This window comes from Mustela erminea, chromosome 5 (genome assembly GCF_009829155.1).
Source record: "Mustela erminea isolate mMusErm1 chromosome 5, mMusErm1.Pri, whole genome shotgun sequence".
NCBI classification, from domain to species: Eukaryota; Metazoa; Chordata; class Mammalia; order Carnivora; family Mustelidae; genus Mustela; species Mustela erminea.
The window spans coordinates 35,606,104-35,628,694 of NC_045618.1; the positions used below are offsets into that span (position 1 = coordinate 35,606,104).

The 22,591-nt window shown below is 45.1% G+C and overlaps 1 protein-coding gene across 3 annotated transcripts in view; it reads left to right on the top strand.

Moving 5' to 3' along the window:
- THSD4 (thrombospondin type 1 domain containing 4) overlaps positions 1–22,591 on the top strand; it is a 571,839-nt gene that overhangs the window by 502,124 nt on the left and 47,124 nt on the right. For all 3 annotated transcript variants that reach the window (XM_032342609.1, XM_032342608.1, XM_032342610.1), the window contains 3 exons: positions 14,310–14,485; positions 16,888–16,984; positions 21,333–21,608. In XM_032342609.1, the coding sequence (XP_032198500.1) occupies positions 14,310–14,485; positions 16,888–16,984; positions 21,333–21,608 (549 nt within the window). The remainder of the gene's footprint in view (positions 1–14,309; positions 14,486–16,887; positions 16,985–21,332; positions 21,609–22,591) is intronic.

Consider the following 22,591-nt stretch of genomic DNA (forward strand, 5'->3'; position numbering starts at 1 on the left):
ATCGATCGTTCTTTGATGCTTGGTGATGGGTACATGAGATTTTGCTTTCTTGCTTTGTTTATTTTTAATATATTTGACAGTTCCATTTTTTTAAATGATGTGTTTTTTGGAGAGCAGACTGCAAATATAAAGGATGAACGTGTGCTAGAGGAAAACGTAAATGCTATTTTTAAATTCTCAAGATGGCTAGAGGAACATCCACTTCCTTAGGGCTTCTTAGACTTTCCCTTTCAGGCCATACTAGCCTAGGAAGGTTAACACTTTCTAGAGACGAAGGAGTTAGCCCGACATTGTTCTACTCCAAGTCCAAATGCCTTTGAAATTTTGTTTTCTCTTCCAAATGTGATTTTGCATTTTAGTTTGTATCCATTGGGTTTCATCTAAAGATAATGTTTTAAATTATTATCATGATGGGAAAATGTTTTCCATCTGTTTGACTAGTTGGGTGGACAAGCTGCCACTGTGAGATATGTCCAGAGACCTAAGTGGTTCAGTCTTAGAGGAGTATCACATGCAAGAATCATGCTCCCCAAAGTAATGACGCAGGAATTTCTTCCTGTCAATTTGCTTTCTGAGAACTTTAAAAACGAGAGGAAATTATTACTCAGAGTTCTTATACTCAAAAAGCATCCCGAGGTTTAGGTTGCTTTGTATCCATACAATAAAACCCTTATACTAAATTAGCATCAAAGTACATCCTATGTTCTTTTTTAGATTAAATGCGTTTGCCATTCACTGATTAGGGATAAATTAGTGATGTCATCTTGGAGTCCCCGGCAACAATGCCATCAGATCCACTGCTGGGAATCTCCCTCACATGCTCAAATCTTTTCACTGGATTCAAGTTATGCTTCAAGCTTCCTATTTTTGGTCACCAATTTTTTTTTTTAATTTCCAGCATAACAGTATTCATTATTTTTGCACCACACCCCGTGCTCCATGCAATCCGTGCCCTCTATAATACCCACCACCTGGTACCCCAACCTCCCACCCCCCGTCCCTTCAAAACCCTCAGATTGTTTTTCAGAGTCCATAGTCTCTCATGGTTCACCTCCCCTTCCAATTTCCCCCAACTCCCTTCTCCACTCTAAGTCCCCATGTCCTCCATGCTATTTGTTATGCTCCACAAATAAGTGAAACCATATGATAATTGACTCTCTCTGCTTGACTTATTTCACTCAGCATAATCTCTTCCAGTCCCGTCCATGTTGCTACAAAAGTTGGGTATTCATCCTTTCTGATGGAGGCATAATACTCTATCCCCAGGGGTACAGGTCTGTGAATCACCAGGTTTACACACTTCACAGCACTCACCAAAGCACATACCCTCCCCAATGTCCATAATCCCACCCCCTTCTCCCAAACCCCCTCCCCCCAGCAACCCTCAGTTTGTTTTGTGAGATTAAAAGTCACTTATGGTTTGTCTCCCTCCCAATCCCATCTTGTTTCATTTATTCTTCTCCTACTCACTTAAGCCCCCATGTTGCATCACCACTTCCTCATATCAGGGAGATCATATGATAGTTGTCTTTCTCTGCTTGATTTATTTCGCTAAGCATGATACGCTCTAGTTCCATCCATGTTGTCGCAAATGGCAAGATTTCATTTCTTTTGATGGCTGCATAGTATTCCATTGTGTATATATACCACATCTTCTTGATCCATTCATCTGTTGATGGACATCTAGGTTCTTTCCATAGTTTGGCTATTGTGGACATTGCTGCTATAAACATTCGGGTGCATGTGCCCCTTTGGGTCACTACGTTTGTATCCTTAGGGTAAATACCCAATAGTGCAATTGCTGGGTCATAGGGCAGTTCTATTTTCAACATTTTGAGGAACCTCCATGCTGTTTTCCAGAGTGGCTGCACCAGCTTGCATTCCCACCAACAGTGTAGGAGGGTTCCCCTTTCTCCGCATCCTCGCCAGCATCTGTCATTTCCTGACTTGTTAATTTTAGCCATTCTGACTGGTGTGAGGTGATATCTCATTGTGGTTTTGATTTGTATTTCCCTAATGCCGAGTGATATGGAGCACTTTTTCATGTGTCTGTTGGCCATCTGGATGTCTTCTTTGCAGAAATGTCTGTTCATGTCCTCTGCCCATTTCTTGATTGGATTATTTGTTCTTTGGGTGTTGAGTTTGCTAAGTTCTTTATAGATTTTGGACACTAGTCCTTTATCTGATATGTCGTTGGCAAATATCTTCTCCCATTCTGTCAGTTGTCTTTTGATTTTGTTAACTGTTTCCTTTGCTGTGCAAAAGCTTTTGATCTTGATGAAATCCCAATAGTTCATTTTTGCCCTTGCTTCCCTTGCCTTTGGCGATGTTCCTAGGAAGATGTTGCTGCGGCAGAGGTCAAAGAGGTTGCTGCCTGTGTTCTCCTCAAGGATTTTGATGGATTCCTTTCGCACATTGAGGTCCTTCATCCATTTTGAGTCTATTTTTGTGTGTGGTGTAAGGAAATGGTCCAATTTCATTTTTCTGCATGTGGCTGTCCAATTTTCCTAGCACCATTTATTGAAGAGGCTGTCTTTTTTCCATTGGACATTCTTTCCTGCTTTGTCGAAGATTAGTTGACCATAGAGTTGAGGGTTGGTCACCAATTTTTTAATTGAAGTAAATGAATATGAATATACTTCATGAAGTGTAATGTAATAAAGTGTAAATATGAAGTGTTAATAGTAGTGCCGTATTTCTATGCATGACTCACGCTCACCACAAGTGTAGTCACCGTCTGTCACTATACAAAGTTATTACAATATTATTGACTGTATTCCCTGTGCCATATTTTTGGTCTCCCTGATATTTTTAAATTTTTTAAAATTAAAAAAATTATTAAATTATTATTATAATTATTTACTATTATTTATTAAATTAAATGAATTTCATTTATTTTAGAGAGAGAAAGAGAGCAGGGGGAAGAGGTAGAGGGAGAGAGAATTTTAAGCAGACTCCACAATGAGCATGGAGCCCCACGTGGGGCTCAATCCCAGGACCCTGAGATCACAACCTGAGCCAAAATCAAGAGGTGCTTAACTGACTTAGTCACCCAAGCCCCCCCTTATTTTTTTAATAATTAGAAGTTTATATCTCTTAATCCCCATTATCTACTTCACCCATCCCCCCACTCACCTCCCCTCTGGGAACCACCAGTTTGTTCTCTATATTTAAGAATCTGGGTTTTTTGATTGTTTGTTCATTTGTTTTATTTAATAGATTCTGCAAAGAAGTGAAATCATGTGTTATTTGTCTTTCTCTGACTTATTTCACTTAGCATTCGACCCTCTAGGTGCATCCATGCAATTTCAGATGGCAAAATCTCATTCTTTTTTTTATGGCTGAGTAATATCCCATCGTATGTATATTACACCACATCTTCTTTACCCATTCATCTCCTGGTGGACACTCAGGCTGCTTCCATATCCTGGCTACTGCAGACAATGCTGCGATAAACATAGGGGAGCATCTATCTTTGGAATTAGTGTTTTTGTTTTCTTTGGGTAAATGCCCAGTAGTGGAATTACTAGATCATATCGTATTTCCATCTTTAATTATGTAAAGACCCTATTTCTAAATATACTCACACTCACAGGTTCCGGATGGGCATGAATTTTGGGGACACACTGTTCGGCCGAGCAGTGTCTCTGTGGCTACGTACATGTGAAGCATGCACAAAGGCCCAGTGGTTCATTCCATTCCTCTTGTGTTCCTAGGGCACTCTCTGTTCTACGGAGTATGTGTGTGCGGTGTGTGTATGTCTTGATTGTGTTTCTTTGTCATGGTTGTTTGGGGCTTTTTTGCAGTCTGGTGACAGGGACTGTAAATCCTCGAGGTCTGTTTTAGGGGTGGCACCAGACCAGTAAGTGGGCTAGCATCCTGCATACACCTGACCGCCGTCGCCTTCCTCCCTCAGACCAAGCAGGTTACCCCTCCTAGGGTTTCACCTCTTACTACATATGCAGGATGCTCCTTTTCAGTGTGTTCTGATCACCCACATGGAATCCTGAATGTAGGTTCCTAACACAACTCTGTGCGGTCACCCCAGATGTTCCTTAGTGAGAATGTTTGGGGGCAAAGCTGACCAGAACATCCAGGAGGCAGGAGAAGCTGAATTCTAATCTCACCTCTGACACATTTTTTTCTGACATATAATTTTTAGACTGCTCTAATTGTCCCTCTTGATGCCGGGGACGGGGTGGGGGGGGCGGTGGATGCATGCTTGCAAACAAGTTGTTACCTTTTACCTACATTTGTGGGCCCTGATGAAATACTTCTCTTCTTACTATTGATAGGGTAGCTGTTTTTAAAAATGAACCTTCTTGGCTTTGCCAACAGATACTCATTGACTTTTTTCTAAATACCAGCTCTTTGCTGACCCTGTGGACCATGAAAAAAACCAGTCCTCATAGGACTAGGAGATCAGATAAGTAAACTGAGGCAGGCATATGTCACGGAATATTATGCAGCATTTAGAAAACTCCCAACAGTCATTGCAGAGACAAAGGTAGACCTTCAAAGCAAAGGGTTGTTGGAAACATGGTAAATTTACGTGAAGATACACATATATTTCACATCTGTGTAGGTGCTTGCTGGGGTGGGCAGGGTGATGGCAGTGGGAATCCAGCTTGAAGGGGAAAAGTAAAATAAGGCAAGAGAGGTCTTGCCCAGCAAAGCTGTCATCAGCTGAGGAGTTTGATTAATTCAACTGTCTGCCCCTAAAGTCAAAAAAATCTTGTGGAATTTAGAATCAGCATTTACCATGGTAAAACAATGAAGACAGCAAGGATGGAGTGTCAGAAAACAGGGCATAGACCCCGAGAGGAGTGAAGAGGTTGGAAGCAGGAACAGCAATGCTATAACAGGACCCTTGGGCTGAGCAGGGGACCCTAGCCGTACCCGACAGCATCTGAGTGTCTTTTCGTCAAGTACTAAGTAACATAGGGCTCCTGCCCTATGAGAAATCACAACTGAATTTTTTTTTAAAGCAGACATACAAATCTCTGACATTTTTCACACTTGATTGAATGCCAACAGGGGGCTGTGTGAAGCAGCTGAAAGGAGGGGCGAATCACACAAGACCTTGAGCGTGGATCAGGGGAGGGTGGGCTTTATCCCTTGGCTTGCAAGCTTGGGGTTCCAGGGGGAGGCAGGAGGAAAGGGGTGCTTCAGAAGGTCCAGCTAGAGCAGCACACAGGGAGATCCATGATTCTCTGCCGCGGTCCAGCTGTGAGGCAAACGGAGAACAGAGAGGGGAGGCCACGGGGCAGGAGAAGAGTTCAGGGGACCCCTGTGGCAGCAAACGGGATGATATGGCTGAGGAGAGATCGGCTAGCAGGGAGAAAGGTAGGAAAGGGCAGAAGATGGTGAGCAGTGGGAGAACAATGTTTTAAATGGAGGGTTTTAAATGCCTGGGTGGCTCAGTGGGTTAAGCCTCTGCCTTTGGCTCGGGTCATGATCTCGGGGTCCTGGGATTGGGTTCTCTGCTCAACAGGGAGTCTGCTTCCCCCCACCCCCACCTGCTGCTCTGCTTACTTGTGATCTCTCTCTGTGCCAAATAAATAAATAAATAAAATTAAACAGAACAAAACAAAACAAACTTTAAATGGAGGGGTTAGGAAGCAGGCTCATTTAGGGGGAGAAAGATATTAGGTTTATCCCTAGATGAACTGAGCTATAGTGAGGCCCTTTGCCGCAGTTAGCTTCTGGAATTCTTTCTGAAGGAAGGTACTAAACATGGTCTTTCCCTGCTCCTGGGGAGTAGACAGTGGAGTCACGAGGAGGAGAGCGGCCCTGAGACCCCACCACCCCTAGAGCCGCCATGGTGGACCTACTGCCCCCAAGGGTGGGAAGAGGCATGGTAGGTACTCAGCAACTGTGGCGTGAATGAGCTTTGGGACTTCTTATTCAGCAGCCAGCATTATCTCCAAACAGATTTCCACTGTCACTATCCCAGTCAACATCTTTTCATGGCTCCCGAGTGCCACAAGCCAACCCTGCAGTCAGCCCAAGGTCTTCCCTTCACACCTCATGTCCAAGGGTGCTCCCTGCACAACGCTACTCCACTCCAGCCCCCAGTACCCAGGATGCCCTGGCTTTAGCATCCCACCCTGCCCCCACCCCTCCCCCTCCAAGGTCAGGCCAGTTCCTGCCCTGGCTTTTGTCCACACCGTTTTCTGTCCCCAGATGGCATGGCCTCCCTGTCCTCTGCCTGGTGAACTCACCTTGCCAATTCCTACTCAAATGTCACATCCTCTCCAAAATCCTCTGTGTGTCCAAGGAAACTCTGACAACCTCTCTGTTCACATGTATGTGTTGAGCTCCTGAAGCTGTGGGCGGTCTTATCTTTGTAGCACCCCCGGCCCAGTGCTATGCCCTGCTTACTCTCTTACTTAAACCATACATGGTATCTATTTCATACAGCCTTATTTGGGGCTTAAAAACACACAAGTTTCCTTTATAGTTAGTAAGTAGTCCAAGGAAATTTGGAGTCAAAATTAATCAAATGTTAATATCGTAAAGAATGAGAATTAGCCATACTTAGCTATAATTTAGCAGTGAAATGAGAACAAAGACTCGGCATTTCCCTTTATTCAACCTGTGATCGTAGCGTGCCAAAGAGAGAGCCAACCGCTTTCTCTTATACTCTGATTCTCAGTCCAACTGTGTTACATCACGTTTTAGAAAATCACATAGGCTCAATTCTTTCCAAACCCAAAATGCCCAAGCAAATCTGAACTGAAAAATTACAGTGTGATATGTATGTATATTTATTTAACAGAAACTGTAATTGGGATACTTTGTCAAACTGGACCCAGACCTCCCTCAAGAGAAAGGCTTGTGTTTTTGCATTGTTTTTTTTAAACAGCATTTTTATGCATCAATGCACGTATTTACCATTGTGGTCAGGAGGCATGGAGGACATTTTTGAGATTGGAATTCTTAAATGGGATTATTCAGATATAAGCTGGACTTGAAGGAGTTTCCAGGAATCTCTTATCTCAGCTCTTATCTCTATCTCATACGATAGATGAGAACAATACAGTTCATAATTTATTTCTATCCAGCAAGTATTTATTAAGCCCCAATCAATTGCCCAATAGTGGGCAAAAATGCATATGTCACAGCATTTGCCTTTAAAGCACTCTTTCTTCCTGCAAGGGGAGCACATATGGAAATCTATAAGTGCAGGGAAATGAACATTAATAGAAAGCAACCGTAACATACATGTTTGCATAGATGCTACTTTCTCTGTCCCTATCAAATCTGGACTCTAAGCATTCTTCATATTCAGATCCTACAACCGATTCTGAACCACGTTTAACCTTGGGCAGTTTTGTGGGGCATCACGGTGACGGAGTCGGGGGGCAGGAGCTGTGAGCTGTGCCCATGGCCTGCTTTTAGAACCTTCATCCCTGGCAGTCGATGTTCACAGCCTAACAAAGAATAGCGGGGCTTTGTCCCAGTTTGTTGTTTGATTATACACATGGATTTCCCTTCATCAAGTTACGTACCTCTAGCAGTTATCCCGGAAAAGTTAACTTGGAGCTTTTGAAAACCCGACACGGACCTCCAGACAGAGATCCAGTCGTGCCTGTTGCTGGGGCGTGTTTCTGCAGACAGAGCCAGGATACACATGCGTGTATAGGCACCCGTGTGTACACAGATGTAAAAGTGTGCACACTCCCACACACACATCTAAATGCACGTATAAATATGCACATACACATCCATAATTTCAGGATGGTGAATTCACACTATCTCAAAGTCAAATCCATCGCCACAGGGTTCTGTCTGGTCGTCCTTCATTTCATCTTTATTTCTTCTTCTCCACAGTGATATCCCTGGCTCCCAACACCAACCCTGGGTACAACACTTTGGAAAAGTGTTCGGCAGAGCCCACTGTAACCAAGCATGTGTGTGTGTGTGTGTGCATGTGTGTGTGTGTGCACACGCGCATGTGTGTATGCTCAGTTATATATATACATGTATACCCATAATCCAGCAATTCTACTTCTGGGCATATGGGCAGTAGAAATGAGGACTTATATCCAGCAAAACATACACAAATGTTTAAAGCAGTTTTACCCAGAACAGCCAAAAACTAGAAGCAACCCAAAAGCCAATTAGTAATAGAGAAAACAAATAAATGGTGGCATATTCATATAATAGTAAGTTGCTATGAAAAAAAAAGAGTTAGTGATAAATGCAACAATTTGGATGAATCTCATGGGCATAATGTTAGGTAAAATATCTCCAGCACAAAAGGAATATGTATGGTATTATTCCATTTATTTGAAATTAAAAAAACGAGCAAAACTGTGGTGCTAGATGGCACAGTAGTGGTGAACCTTGGGTCTTGTAGGGACAGAGTAGTGACTTGGAGGGGACCAAGAGGTTGCCTTCTGGAGGTGTAGAATGGTCTTTATCTTTATTCAGGTAGAAGTAAGACAGGTGTAATACAAATGTAAAAATCATCAGGCAGGGCACCTGGGTGGCTCTGCCAGTTAAGCCACTGCCTTCGTTTCAGGTCATGGTTTCAGGGGCCTGGGATGGAGCCCAGCATTGGGCTCCCTGCTCAGCAGGGAATCTGCTTCTCCCTCTCCCCACCCATGTCTCCCCACCCCCACTCCTGCTTGTGCTGTCTCTCACTCTCTCTCTGAAATAAATAAATATTTTTTAAAAATTCCAAAATATCTAACAGCTGTAATATATGTGTTCATAATACATACGCGATTTCTGTTGGTGACACAGTCATGGTACTGCTAATACTGTGATTGCCTGCCGAATTTATAATGGAAGGCTACAATAAGTTTGTAACTGACAGACTCCTCCAGGGTGGTCATATGAAGTGAAGAGATGTGCTCCATTTTCAAGGTTATCCACATTAGCTGACATACTCTGAGACTCACTTGGGTTTGTGCCCATGTGTGAGCTCCCATGAAAGCTCACACACTGGAGTGAAAATGGCAGGGCTGTGGCCCTCCAGCTGGCCTTGTGGTGGCGACCAGTGATGTCTGACCCCTTTGCTCTCGAGCTTGTTATGCTACTTCCCAGATAGCTTCTAAGAACAGCTGAAACTTGGAATTTTGTTAGGAGGAGGAACTCAATTTTCATTTTCCGAAGGAAAAAACAGGGACAACTGGGTAGTTCAGTCAGTTAAGGGTCTGCCTTCCTCTTGGTCAGGATCCCAGGGATCCTGGGATCAAGCCCCACATCCCGCTCCCTGCTAAGTGGGAAGCCTGCTTCTCCCTCTCCCCCTGCCTGCAGCTCCTCCTGCTTGTTCTTTCTCTCTCTCTGACAAATAAATAAAATAAAATCTTTTTTTTTTTTTTTAAGGAAGAAAAATAAACATGTCTAGATCACAGTAATCTGTTGGCAATAAAGAAACCAGCTTTTTGGTTGGATATGGGAATCAGTGGTTGGGTTGGTAATAGCGGGCATTAAATTGTGGGATAGGGGTGCCTGGGTGGCTCCGTGGGTTAAACCTCTGCCTTTGGCTCAGGTCATGATCTCAGGGTCCTGGGATCGAGCCCTGCATTGGGCTCTCTGCTCAGCGGGGAGCCTGCTTCCCCCTCTCTCTCTGCCTGCCTCTCTGCCTACTTGTGATCTCTGTCTGTCAAGTAAGTAAAATCTTAAAAAAAAAAAAAAAAGATTGTGGGATAAAGTGTCTGAGAAGCAGGGCTTGGATGAGTAAGCGATTCCTATATGAATCTTGGAAAAGAGCATTGTTGGTGCAGATAGTTAAGTCCAAATACATATGCCCAGTGTTGACAGCTAGAACGAATAAAATCCATATGTCAGACGAAAGTGGAGATTTCCTCCACATATTGACATAGCTGTGACAAGCTTCACCAAACCTTGACCTTCTGTGAATACACCCACTAGCAAGAGCCATGAGTCACCTGCACCTTTTTGTGGGGTAGTTCTGGACTCCATTACATAGCGCTGAAACTGCTTACAGGCACGTAAATTGTAGGGGCGGCTGCTTTCAATATGCAAGCCCAGGTGGGGGCTAGTGCTGGACCTATTTCAGAAGCTAACCTGTGGGCATATGGAACCAGGCCCGTGTCTGCTAAAAATCTCACACGCTTTGCTATTATATGGTGAAAGTTTCATCTAAACCCCGAGAGCGGGTGCTGGGTAAACAGTCGTAGATGGTAAAAAAAATTTGGGGTCTCTGTGTTTTATTTCCTGGAAAGCCTATGCAGTTCTCCCCTGTGCTGTATTTCAAATGGTTTTTAATGGATTTTTTTGGTTTGCAGATAACAACCTCTTCTACAAGATGGCCATTAAGAGCAATAAAAGCTTAGCCAGAACTTACCTCAGTTTTGAGCTTTGGATGCTCTGAATGGGATTTTAGGAAGAGCCAAAAATGAAAGGGAAAACATGTATATCCCTCAGGAGTATTTCTGCTTATACCATGTCTTTTATATTAACTAAAAAAGATATGTTTTAAAGAAGGTAATCTCTGAGTATGGTAAAACAAATTTTAAATGGCAATTAAAAAGATATAAAAAGCAAAATAAATGTTTCCCTTCTCATCTCCCATCCCAACCTAAACCCTAGTTCCTGTTCCCAAATATTTACAGTTCTATGACTTTCTCTGAAAAGTTTTGTGTGTGCATACATGTTTTATGTATATGCTCTGACTTAAAAGTATACACAAATGAGATCATACCAAATACACTGTTCTGCATTTGGCTTCATTTAAAAATTTATCACGGAGTTCTTTCCATACCCCTATACACAGACCTATCTTACCATTTTGGGGGCTGCATGGAACCCACTGCATAAACATTCAGTATGACAAATTATGAAAGCAATTTTCTACTGAAGGGTATTTTGGTTGATCGGGGGTTTTCTCTCTAAAAAAAAAAAAAAAATCTGCAGGGAATATCCTTGTTACAAACAATTTTGTATACTTAAAAAAGTATATCTCTCAAAGTAGTCTCCTACAGGTACAATTTTAGGTCAAGTGTACAGGCACTTGAAGTTTTAGCCATATAACCAAGTGGCCCTCCAGTATGGTTAACTGGGATTGCCTTCCCACCGACAGTTATGGATGCTTGCTTACTCACACAGCTGCCAATTCTGGCGATATTAAATATTCTCAAACTTTTGTCTGTCTGGTGCCTCAAGAAGATCCCAGTGCAGTTTTGATTTTCATTTCTTAAATTATAAGTAAAGCAGAGCATCTTTCCATTTGCGTATGGAGTATTTGTACTTGGTTTTCTTTGAATTGCCTGCTCATCATTCTTTGCCTATCTTTCTTTTGAGCTGGTGTCTTTTTCTGCTATGTATTTTTGTGTTCAGCAAATGTGGATTCCTACTATGTGGTAAGCACTGCACCGGTCACTAGAGCTGTAACAGTGAGGAAACACCCATCAGAGCTTCTGGGGCTCCAGGAGACGGGTATTAGTCCAGTCATGCTCTGAATGGATGTGTGTAGAGACTGAGTTAAGCCCTTTGGAAGAGAGGATTTTGCATGCCTTAGAGCACATGAAAGAATCACAGGCCTGAACTGGGAGTTAGGGAAGACTTCCCTAAGGAGCTGTCATCTAAAGAACAAATACAGTTCAAGGTTCAGAGAAATACTTCTGGAGGAAAGAACAGATTGTGGAGGGAACATGATGTAGTAGATGAGTGAAAAGAAGGCCAAGGAGCAGAGTACAAAGAGCAGAAAAATGTAGGATGAGTTTCCACTATTTCACCATGGGCCCAACCCATTAAGGATTAGAGGTTTCTTCTCTTACAGAAATAGAAAGCTATTGAAGGGTGTTGAGCCAACAGAGGATGGTCAAACCTGCATTCCAAAGAGATTACTCTGGCGGAAAAGAAGGGAAATAAGTAGATCAATTAGAAGGCTTTGAGTTATATGAGATCTGGTGGTGGTCTTGCCCTGGATTATGGCAGTGGACTTGGTGAGAAGTTGATGGGTTCAAGAAATATGGAGGAAGTCAAATAAAATTTGATGATTGGATTGGATATAGGGATAAGGAAAGGGGGGGACCAGGATAATTCCTCCATTTCTAATGAAGTGGATGGTAGTACCACTTACTGACATAGGAGACACTGGAGGGGGTCAAGGGTGAGGTCAGTCTTGGGCATCTGCATGAAGCTATCAAGTAAGCCATCAGATAAAGAAGTCGGGGACCAGAGGAGAAATCTGGGTTGGAAACAGAAATTTGGAAGCCACCAGAATACAATAATTAAAGCCATGGCATAGATGAACTTGCCCAAGAAAGTACAGCTCGCAAATCAGATCTACTCTTCATCCTCAAGGAATGCTAATACTCAGTCGCCGAGTAGGGAAAGATGATGCAGAAAAGAAAGAACAGATGAGCAGCCTTAGAGCAGGAGGAGAACAAAAATGTTTCCATTAGGATGGAGTGGTCACCTGTGCCAGATGCTACTGAGACATCTAGCAAGAGAAGGCCTGGAAGATCCCCACTGGGTTTAGCAACATGGAGGGCTTGCTAACATTAATTTGAATTGTTTCAGGGGGATAGAGGGGACAGGAGTCAGGTTGGAGCTGGCTGAGGATGAAGGGGAAGTGAGGAATTGAAGAGACCATATGGACCACTCTCAGGTGTGGTTTTGAGAGAAAACAGCCCTAAACCTACTCTTCCTCAGTCTCTACTTTTGACCTTCTTTGCCACTCAGTAAGCTGAATTGATCTGATAATTCAGTATTCGGTGCTCCACAGCTGTGGTCTCCCAGTGGCTATGGGAACCAGTCAGCCAGGGATGGAGTCTGCGGGGGTCTCCGCCTCTAAAAAGGAAGCTCTTCCACCCCTTGGAGCAGCTCTGACTCTGCTGACCCCCAGAGACCCACTGTAGAAACGCTGCTGAAAATGGGTTTAAAAAACAAAGAGTCCCTATATTTTAGAGACACCTCCTGAAAAATGTAAGGATAAATGGGTCTGGGATTTGCAGAGTGAAAGCCATGAGTTGATAATAATTGAAGTTGGGTGATTTAGACACAAAGGTTTATGAACTGTTCTCACTGCTTCATTTATACATAAGTTTTCCCCTAATATGTGGTACAAAATTAAATTTAGTAACTGTGCAAGTGAGGTTGCAGAGAGCCAGTGACCATCACAGGCCCACTGTGTAATAACACATAACACCCGATATCTTCTAAACCCAATCCAACATTGCCTTGGGGATTTCACGGTGCCAAATGTTCTCATAGGCTGTCCTCTCTTCTCTCATTAACTGAACACTTTGTTCCTTGCCCCTCTTCTCCTTTCTTACCTCCCTCCTACGTATGGACATAGTTCTGTCACTTCTCATCTTCACGAATTTGAACAAGTTCCCTCTCATCCCTGAACCATGCTCCGAGAGACAGGGACAGACACCTGCTTAGCAGTGTCGTGAGGGTCAATTTTGACTGTGTACGTGGAAGCCTCTAGCAGGGTTCATAGCCTCAAAATACCACAGGAGTCTGGAAGGTCATACAAATGAATGAAGGTGATCAGGTAGGAGAAAATCATGGGACCCGCTTGACCTATCTTTAGCGTTGTCACTTTTAGTAGACCTACAAGTAGAAAGAATTCTAAGAAAACTTCTGTTCTGTGAGAGAAATCACAATGCAAGCATGATCGTAGATGGGATAAATAATCCACAATCATAAATGAATGGGCAATATACTGAGACTTAGCCTCAGTGTTGGGGAGTTGTAGGGAGCAGTGGGGTTGGAACAAACCAGAGCACACACACCCCATCTAACGGGGCGGTCCTCCTCAGCTCCAGCTGGTTGCTGCCGTGAGGGGATGTCGAGCCAAAGCTAACATGTCTTCTTGTTTTACAAGACAAGCTAGAAGCTAGGGAACCCAAGTTGAGTTTGGGTTTAATTATTTCAAAACAAAACAAAACACGATGAAGGCCAAACTAAGCTTCTCTGTGGGCCAAAATCAGCTCCCGGGCTGCCCACGTGCCACCTCTCACCCAGATAGTGGGATATAACATGATTCCTCTTCCTCTTCTTTCCTCTTCTTCCTCTAACTCTCCCCTTCCCCTCTCCATTTCCACATCCTTCTCTCCTAACTACCCCCACTCCTCCATTCTCTAAGTCCAAGTAGTGGAAGGGCTTGAACGGGTGGAAGAAGTGATCGTGCCCTAGATTCCTCAGGGCCGAGCTCATGGCCTGCCATAGTGAGTCTTCTTCATAGCAGATCTTCATAGTGGATCTTCGGGAAGCACTTTGATGAATGACTGAGCCAGCAGCTAGGGGGCAGGGGACCCATTCACTCTCTTGTGCACACCCTTGTCTTACATGAGGAACTGTCTCGTTGTTCTTGCCAGCTTTGCGAAGTCGTTCCGGCCGCTCCATCATCAACGGGAACTGGGCGATTGACCGGCCAGGAAGGTACGAGGGTGGAGGGACCATGTTCACCTACAAGCGTCCGAATGAGATTTCGAGCACCGCTGGAGAATCCTTTCTGGCTGAAGGCCCCACGAATGAGATCTTGGATGTCTATGTGAGTCTGCATGTTTCCGGACGGTTGGGATTCTGCATCTTGTTTCTTCCCAGGACCACACGTAGCACAGATAAGCGACAAATCGGTGCCTGTGGTCAATAAAACCATTCGAGCTGAGCCTTTTGAGGTGTCTGGGTGCTTGGTGTCCATCTTTGCCATTCTGAATGTCCCTAGTTCTTAGAAACCTAACCTCTACCAGATGCTTATTACCCTCCAAGTTTATGGACCTCCTAAAACCATTTTTACTTGTTGAACCAAATCAGAGGCAAAACATATCCTTTATTTCATGAGCATTGGCTTCCCTCCAGGCACTTTTCTCCTAATGCTAATTTGGCATGTTTTCTTTTTATGGCAAAAGAAAGCAAATGCCTAAAGCAAGACAAGACCGCTCAAGTTCCCAGCCCTCTTCAAATTCTATTAAAGCAAATGAAGAAATGAGAACTCCAGAGTACTCCACATGATACAATAAAGCTCGGAGTAACAATACGGAGGTTTACTACAGGTTCCTTACCTGGCAGAAGACACAATTTGGGATTTATTTTACAAGAAACTAAATTATGAACTTGCCCCAGATTTAAAATGGTCCTTATTTTTAAAAGAAAGCACTAAAATCCAGTCTTCTTCAAAAGATCAGGAAATTTAAAAAAGTGACAAGAAATAAAAAGCTCGAAATCGGGTTTTGATAAAGACGAGCTCACCCACAGATCTGCGTTCTCTTACTGTCTCCAAAGCCATGCCACTCTACATGCTACTTTGCTGTGTTAGAATTTTATAAATATTAGTTCTCCCAACTATATAGTTACATGTTCATTCCTGTTGGGCCTGGAGGCTCATAGACTAGAAACTATAAAAGAAGCCTTGTTATAGTTAATTTTGAATTTTTTCTTTTTAAGACTGTCCAGTTGGTTGTTGGACTCTGGGTAAGTTTCAAATGGCATCAGGGGTAAAAACCCCGGTTGTGAAGGGGCCACTGTGGGTGGTCTAGGATGCGGTGGCCAAGAATAACTTCATAAATGGGACAAGGGTTGCACTGGCAGGACGCTCATGCAGAAGAGGCATGAGAGAGGCAAGGAGAGCTTCTGGCCTCAGACCCACTGTCAGAATATGTGAAAAGAGAAATGAGGGAATTAGGGGTCAACAGCGAACCAGAGACCATGCCCCTTCATCCCTTAGGGTTCTGTTTACCACCATGGGTCCTATATGTCAGGAGCTCAGGGGTTCTCATGTTTGCCTTCCCTCAGCGGTTTGTAGAATGGAGGCCCCAGTTCCCATGGAGAGAGCGGGTAAGGGATGATAGCGGACAGAATCACACTCCCATGAACCAGCAAGACCCACCGTGCTGGGCTGACTCAGAGATGCTCGCGGCTTTAAAGGGCCAAAGAGACAGCTCTGACCCTAAGCTTTTCGTCCAGTGAGGAAATCAAAAACTGCGAGACCATGGGGCTTGCTCGAGGTGACACAACTGGTCAAAGGAGTGCCCCTTTAGAAAGCAGTGGAGACAGAAATAGAATGGGATAATGTCTCCTTTCCTGGCTCATAGTCACATAGCAGATCCCCGTTCTGCTGCTCCGTTTAAGCCCAGCACCCTGCTTCTCACCAGGAAGGCCCTGGGCACAAAGGACTGTGTGTTCTGAAGCCAGTAGAGAGGGATTTATTCTGCCAAGCCGTGCTGATTTATGTTGTGTTTTCTGTCCCAGACGATGTTTAATTCCTGACTTCCACGGCCTTCTGCCGCTTCCTGCTTGATATCCTGCTTTGGTCATTGCTGCCTGAGAGGATAGGAACCAGGGAGACTTACTTCCCTGACACCAGTTGTCCTGAACCCCTCTCTTTGTGGTTCTAGAGCTTTCCATGGATGAGAGGGGACAAGACCCAGAAAATGCATTGGAGAGGGTGGGCCAGGCCCTTCCTGAGCCAACCTCATGGTTAGGTAGGGTTCTTCGAAGGAACATGAAGGCTCCCAGGCTGGCTCTGCCCAAGAGGGCTGGCTCTTCTCGGCATGACTGTATCTCGTCACCTAGTGTTCAAATGTGTCCCCCTGGAGCAGACACGTGGCTTGGCCATTTTGAGCGCACCTAGCACAATCTAAACCATGATGTTAAGATGGTTGAGAGCCCACGGAAAGGCTCTGCTACCATCGCTCCCGTCTTTCTATTTGGGATGTATAACATCTTGACTTTCAGCCCAGTTTTCTTCTAAGTCCTTCACCCTTCAAAAGCAAATAACAAAAAAACCATCCAGAAAGAGCCTTCCTTTAACCTGCCACAGGTTCACTAATATAATTAGATCTGAATCAACCCACTCATGTGTAGATAGTGCCATGCAAACTGGGGAACCCTGGGCCAGCCCGAGAGGGATGTGAGCATGTGCAGGTGCAGTGACATTGACCTCTGTGTTGTCAGATGATCCACCAGCAGCCCAATCCCGGAGTCCACTATGAGTATGTCATCATGGGAACCAACGCCATCAGCCCGCAGGTGCCTCCTCACAGGAGACCAGGTAAAACCTCTTGTTCTATAGCCAACCACCCCCGCCCCCAGTCATTTCTTTTTAAAGCCCTCTGTCTCTTCTCGTGCATCTCCCTTGTGTCTCTCAGTCAACACAGAGAAAACGCATGGACGCGCCCTTGACATCAGAGGATGCTTCACCATTTATCTGAGCCTTTGCTGATAAGAGGGTCCCATTCACTTGATTCAAACACGAGGTGAACACCCTGACTCTGTCTTTCCAGTTCATTATCTAGAGATACCCGATATTAGTTCCCTCTAGCTGCCACATAACAAATTACATCAAACGTGGTGGCTTAAAACAACACAAATTTGCTATCCTATAGTTCGGGAAGGTCAGGAGTCCAAAATGGGTTCTGCTGGGCTGGAATCAAGGTGTCGGCAGGCCATACTCCCTTTGGAGGTTCTAGAAGGTTCTGTCGCCCTGCCCTTTTCACTTTGAGAGGCCTCCTGCTCTCCTTGCTTCTTAGCTTCTTCCTGTGTGGCACCTTTGGGTCTCAGGCTCTGACCCCCCTTCTTCTATCATCACATCTCTGGGCCCCCCAGACAATCTGGGACCATTCTCCATCCCTAGATCTTCTAACTTCATCCCATCTGCAAAGCCCCTTTTGCCATATGAGGTATCATCCTCACAGATTAGGATGCAGGCACCTTCAGAGGGCCATTATTCTGTCCACCTTGGGCCTTTTCTCTTGGTCCCCTTTTCTTCTACTGACACTACTTTGACTTGTAAGGAAAGAATAATAAGTTCACACCTAATTATCTACCTCTTTCCTGTGGGCTCTGCGATAGACAAGCAAGCAGCCCTCTGGCTCTGTGGAAGTTTCTTTACCAGATGATAACGGAACCCACCACCTCTCTCTCCGCCTGCTTCTGCCTACTTATGCTCTCTCTGTCAAATAAATTAAAAAAAATTAACAAATGGAAACTCAGAAACAGGGACTTTCTGTCTAGGTCCCACAGTGACTTCAGTCCCCTGTCTGTTATACCACCTAGGGTTAGCTGCTCTGACATCTGTCCCAGCAATGAGGGCACAGTTGTGAGGCCTGGCCCTCCATATGGATAACTGGGTTATCTGACTGTCACAGGTCAGGGGAGGAGCCACCCGGCTCTTTGGAGACAGCAGGATGTGAGCCGGGAACGTGGGCTGTGCGTGTTGTCCAAACTGAACATCAGCACACTCAGCCCAACACGATGGGCAAGCCATTTGCAGGAATGGTACACAGTCTGAGAAACAAGGTTCAGATGGCAGAGTATGGATGTTCCTGAGATATGATGCTGATGGATAAGGACAGTTGGACAGACTATTCAAAATCCTATAGCATGATGATGGTCATAACAAGCCTGATGGGTCTCAGCTAATGGGTAGCAGGGGATTAGCTACCTGGGACAGGGCGGGCCCAGAAGGAGTCAGTTGTAAAAAGTTGGTGAGGAGGGGCCTTCTCCACCCTCCGTGAGCTTGAATCCAGCTCTGCCTCTTTTTTGCTGTGCACCCTCAGGCAAGTCAGAAACTTCTCTGAGCAAGTTCCCTGTCTACATAATAGTGAAGGGGAAAAAACCTTACACGCCAAGATATTTTTTTTGAATATCAGGTGTCCATCCAGCGTAGTGTCCAGTACTTGCAAGATGTGCAAAAGATTTTAAGATCTTTTTGTGTGGTAAGTCAAAGTCACAAGTCCCGCTTGTGTCAGTATGCGTAGTCTTGATTCCACTGATTTAAATTGTACTTAATATTTAAAGCCATGAAGTGTAAGTGGTGGAGGGTGGGGAAAGCCCTGAGTTTTAACTGGATTCTACAGTAACTCTGCAATTTGCCTCCTTGTTTTGTATCAAACTAGTATATGCTTGAATAATATTCAACCAAATAGAAATATAGGAAGGAAGATGCAGGTGCCTCATAATTGCCCAAACTTGGATGAAACCAAGATGAATGGATAGATAAACTGAGGTCCACCCAGCCAGTGGAATATTATTCAGCCCAAAAAGAAATGAGCTACCTAGCGTGGAAGGACATGGAGGAAATTTAAATGTGCTTCTGAAAAAGTGTCCGTACTGTATGATTCCAGCTGTATGATATTGTGGAAAAGGCACAACTTTGGATCAGTGATCGCCAGGGGCGACAGGGGAGGGAGTGGTGAATAGGCAGACAGAGAGAATTTCTAGGGCGGTGAAACTATTCTCGATGATACCGCACTGATGGATACATGGCGTTCTACATTGTTGAGACCCACAGAATGTACACCCCCAGAATGAACCCTAATGGGAACTATGGGCTTTGGGTGATAATGACGTGCGATGCAGGTTCGTGGGTGGTAAGGGATGTTCCGCGCTGGTGCGGGACCTTGATGGGGGGAGGGCGTAGTGCACTAGGTGGGGCCAGGGGAGGAATGGAAACTCTGTCCTTGCCACTTAATTGAGCTGTGAACCTAAAACTGCTCTAAAAAAAAGAATAAAGTCTACTGGGGAAAAAAAAAAAAAAAAAAAAAAAAGAACAACAACAACAACCCAATATGTCCCAACCTCATCCCCCCAACTCTATTCCAGGAGGGAATATCTCCTCATGATTTGGAGGGTTTCCACCTAGCCTTTTCCTGTGCATGTAGAAATGTGCATGTAACCAGTTTGAACATTTGTCTGCCATCTACGTGTACAGGGAACATCGTGTGCCAGTCTTTTCCGGACGTCTAACTTAGATCTTGCCTCTACTTCAGACTTCCTTGACACTGGTAGAAAACTCAATCTCAGCCAATACAGGGCGTCCCCCCACCCTCGGTAGGAGTAAAGATCCCTGCTTGGCACAGATAAGGTCTATGGAGCTCAGGAAACTCTGGCCTTCTGACTCTAGCCTCTCCTTGCCTTGAGAACATCTCTCTCTCTCTTCCCCCCCCCCCCAAAAAAAAAAATGCTCTCCACTTTTCCCTCCTCTTCCCTCCTCCTTGCCATTGGCTGGCCCCAGGATCTGGGATTCTTACTGAGACCTCAGGCTTTCACAGTGAGAAGGAAGAGCTGTTGACTTCCCACAGCTTTTACTTCCCTGCAAAAATCTGCATCCAGAACACCTAAGGGCTTGGCCACTTGGTCTGGGAGAGGAGAGACAGACACGAAGGGCAGAACACAAATATAATCTCTCATAAGGGCTCCTGCCACACCTGTGTAGACATATATACAAAATGAATTCTGCTATGCTTTTTTCTTTCATCAAATAATGTATCAGTCATATCTTCATATCACAACATATGATTTTGCTTCATTCTTTCAAAGAAAAAAAAAAGTAACATAACATGCCGTATTTTAAACAAGTACCACCGGTGGACATTTAAGTTCACTCTACTGTTTGGCTAATTTAAAACACGCTTTAGTAGCCGTGCTTGTACACACAGCTTTGTGTAAAAGAATGGGAATATTTGTAGGGTAAATGTCCTAGAAACTGAATCACTAGTCAAGGGGTATGTACATTTAAAACTTGGGCAGAGGGTGGGGTGCCTGGGTGGCTCAGTCAGTTAGGCATCTGCCTTCGGCTCAGGTCATGATCCTGGAGTCCTGGGATCGAGCCCTGCCTCAGGCTCCCCACACAGGGGGGAGTCTGCATCTCCTTTTGACCCTCTCCCCTCTTGTGGTCTCCCTCTCTCATGGTCTCTCTCAAATAAATAAATCTTGGGTAGAGAGTTACGGGGGGTGGTTGGGGGGATGAGATAACTGGGTGACGGGCATGAGGGAGGGCACGTGATATAATGAACACTGAGTGTTCTATGCACCTGGTGAATCACCGACCTTTACCTCTAAGACGAATAATACACTTGGTGTTAGTTAATTGAATTTACATGTAAAAATTAAATAAGTAAATAAATAAATAAAACAAACTTAGGTAGATCTGGCCAAATTGCCCTCCAAAACTTTGTGTCTATCTGCCGGCTCCTTGTCCTTGGTTTTCCTCTACCTTCAATGAGGGGTTTAGGGATTTAAGGGTCTCCAGATTTTCTCTCCTTCATCATGAGGCTAATCAAGTGGTGGCAATTTTTTGTTTTCACATGAGGTTCTTTCATTATGAGTGAAGTTGAGCATTTTTGTACGGCTTTGGGCTACTTGTGTTTCTTTTTATGTGCCGGGCCTCTTCCTGGCCCTTGCTTGCTTTTCCTACTGAGATATTTGTCTGTTTCTTATTCATTTTTAACCATGTTTTGAATTTTGGGGAAATTGGTATCTGCATGTTTAAAATACGTATGCTCTGAATTGGAAATGACCTCATGCTACGTGATTTCTAATGTCGGAGGGCTGTCCTCGGGGGGCCTCCGGGTCCAGACCAGTCTTACTGCCGCGTTGCATGCACCTGTCTCTCCTAGGGGAGCCCTTCAATGGCCAGCTGGGAACAGATGGGAGGAGCCAGGAGGAGGGAGCAGAGAAAGAGGGGGCCGAGGAGAAGGAAGATGTGCATGGTGGGGCCCCCGAAGTATTCACCTCGGAATCAGCACAGACCTTCCCAGTCAGGCATCCAGATGGATTTTCCTCCCACCGACCCGACAATCTGGTTCCAGCGGCCCCGCAGCCCCCAAGGCGAAGCCGGGACCACAACTGGAAACAGCTCGGGACCACAGAATGCTCCACGAGTTGTGGGAAAGGTGAGCTCCAGTGCGGGCGAGGAGGGTCTCTGCGAGGAATGGGTGGCTGGGCTTGAGGGACTTGGCACACTCTCCCCTCCTTGAGCCCCACTGTGAGGTGGTTCATTGGTGGTTCATTGTGTGGAGGGTGTCCAAGACCACTCAGCCCAATTTCATTGCTAGCGTTAGCTACCTCGTCAGACTGACACAGTGTGGTCCAGGGCATGGAAAAACACTCCTATCAGCAGAATAGCCCGCGGGCTCAAAGGTTGTCTCCAGCCCTGCTCCAGGGCCAGTCCTGAAGACAGGCCTGTCTTTGGAGTGTGGAGGGTTGAGCACCCCTGGTCTGTTGAGTTAACCCTCTCCTGCACGACACGCTCATGAATCACCACAGAATGTGTTCACCGAGTTTCAGATCCAGAAGTTGAGGTATACCCACAGAGATACCAGGTGAAACTCATTCTCCAAATCTAAGATTCCAGAAAAAAGCACATCCGTGGGGCTTGAGGTATCTCTGGGCTCTTACGCTCACCAATGGTCACAGCTCCCACTGTTCTCTCTGTAAAACCTTCACCCTTGGTCATCCCGCTGTCCTAAGCCCATCAGCTACAACTCTGGGGAGCAGAGTCCCCAGCCGCGCCAGCTCCGGGGACTCGTAGCAGGAAGGGAGACCATCGGAGACATGAGAGGGAGCAAAGGTGTCTCTCCAAACAGAAGAAAAGAGTTACAGGATTTGGGAGAAGGGTGGAGGGAGTTGAGGTATTTAAAGAGAGCCGGTTTTGATAGGCTCAAAGCAAAGCAAGGCTGTGGGCAAAGGGGTCAGTACCAATATGAGTCTGAACTGTGGGGTGGATCCGGGGCCCTATTTCCTTGAAAACTCCAGAGTTAAGGTAGGCGTGGAATGTGGTGTCCAGAAGGCCCCAGTTGAACGTCTGGCACCTGGGTTGGAAATCGAGGCTGTTTCTTAGTTTCAAGGTGTCGTAGCCCCTCAGGGCAAGGATCTG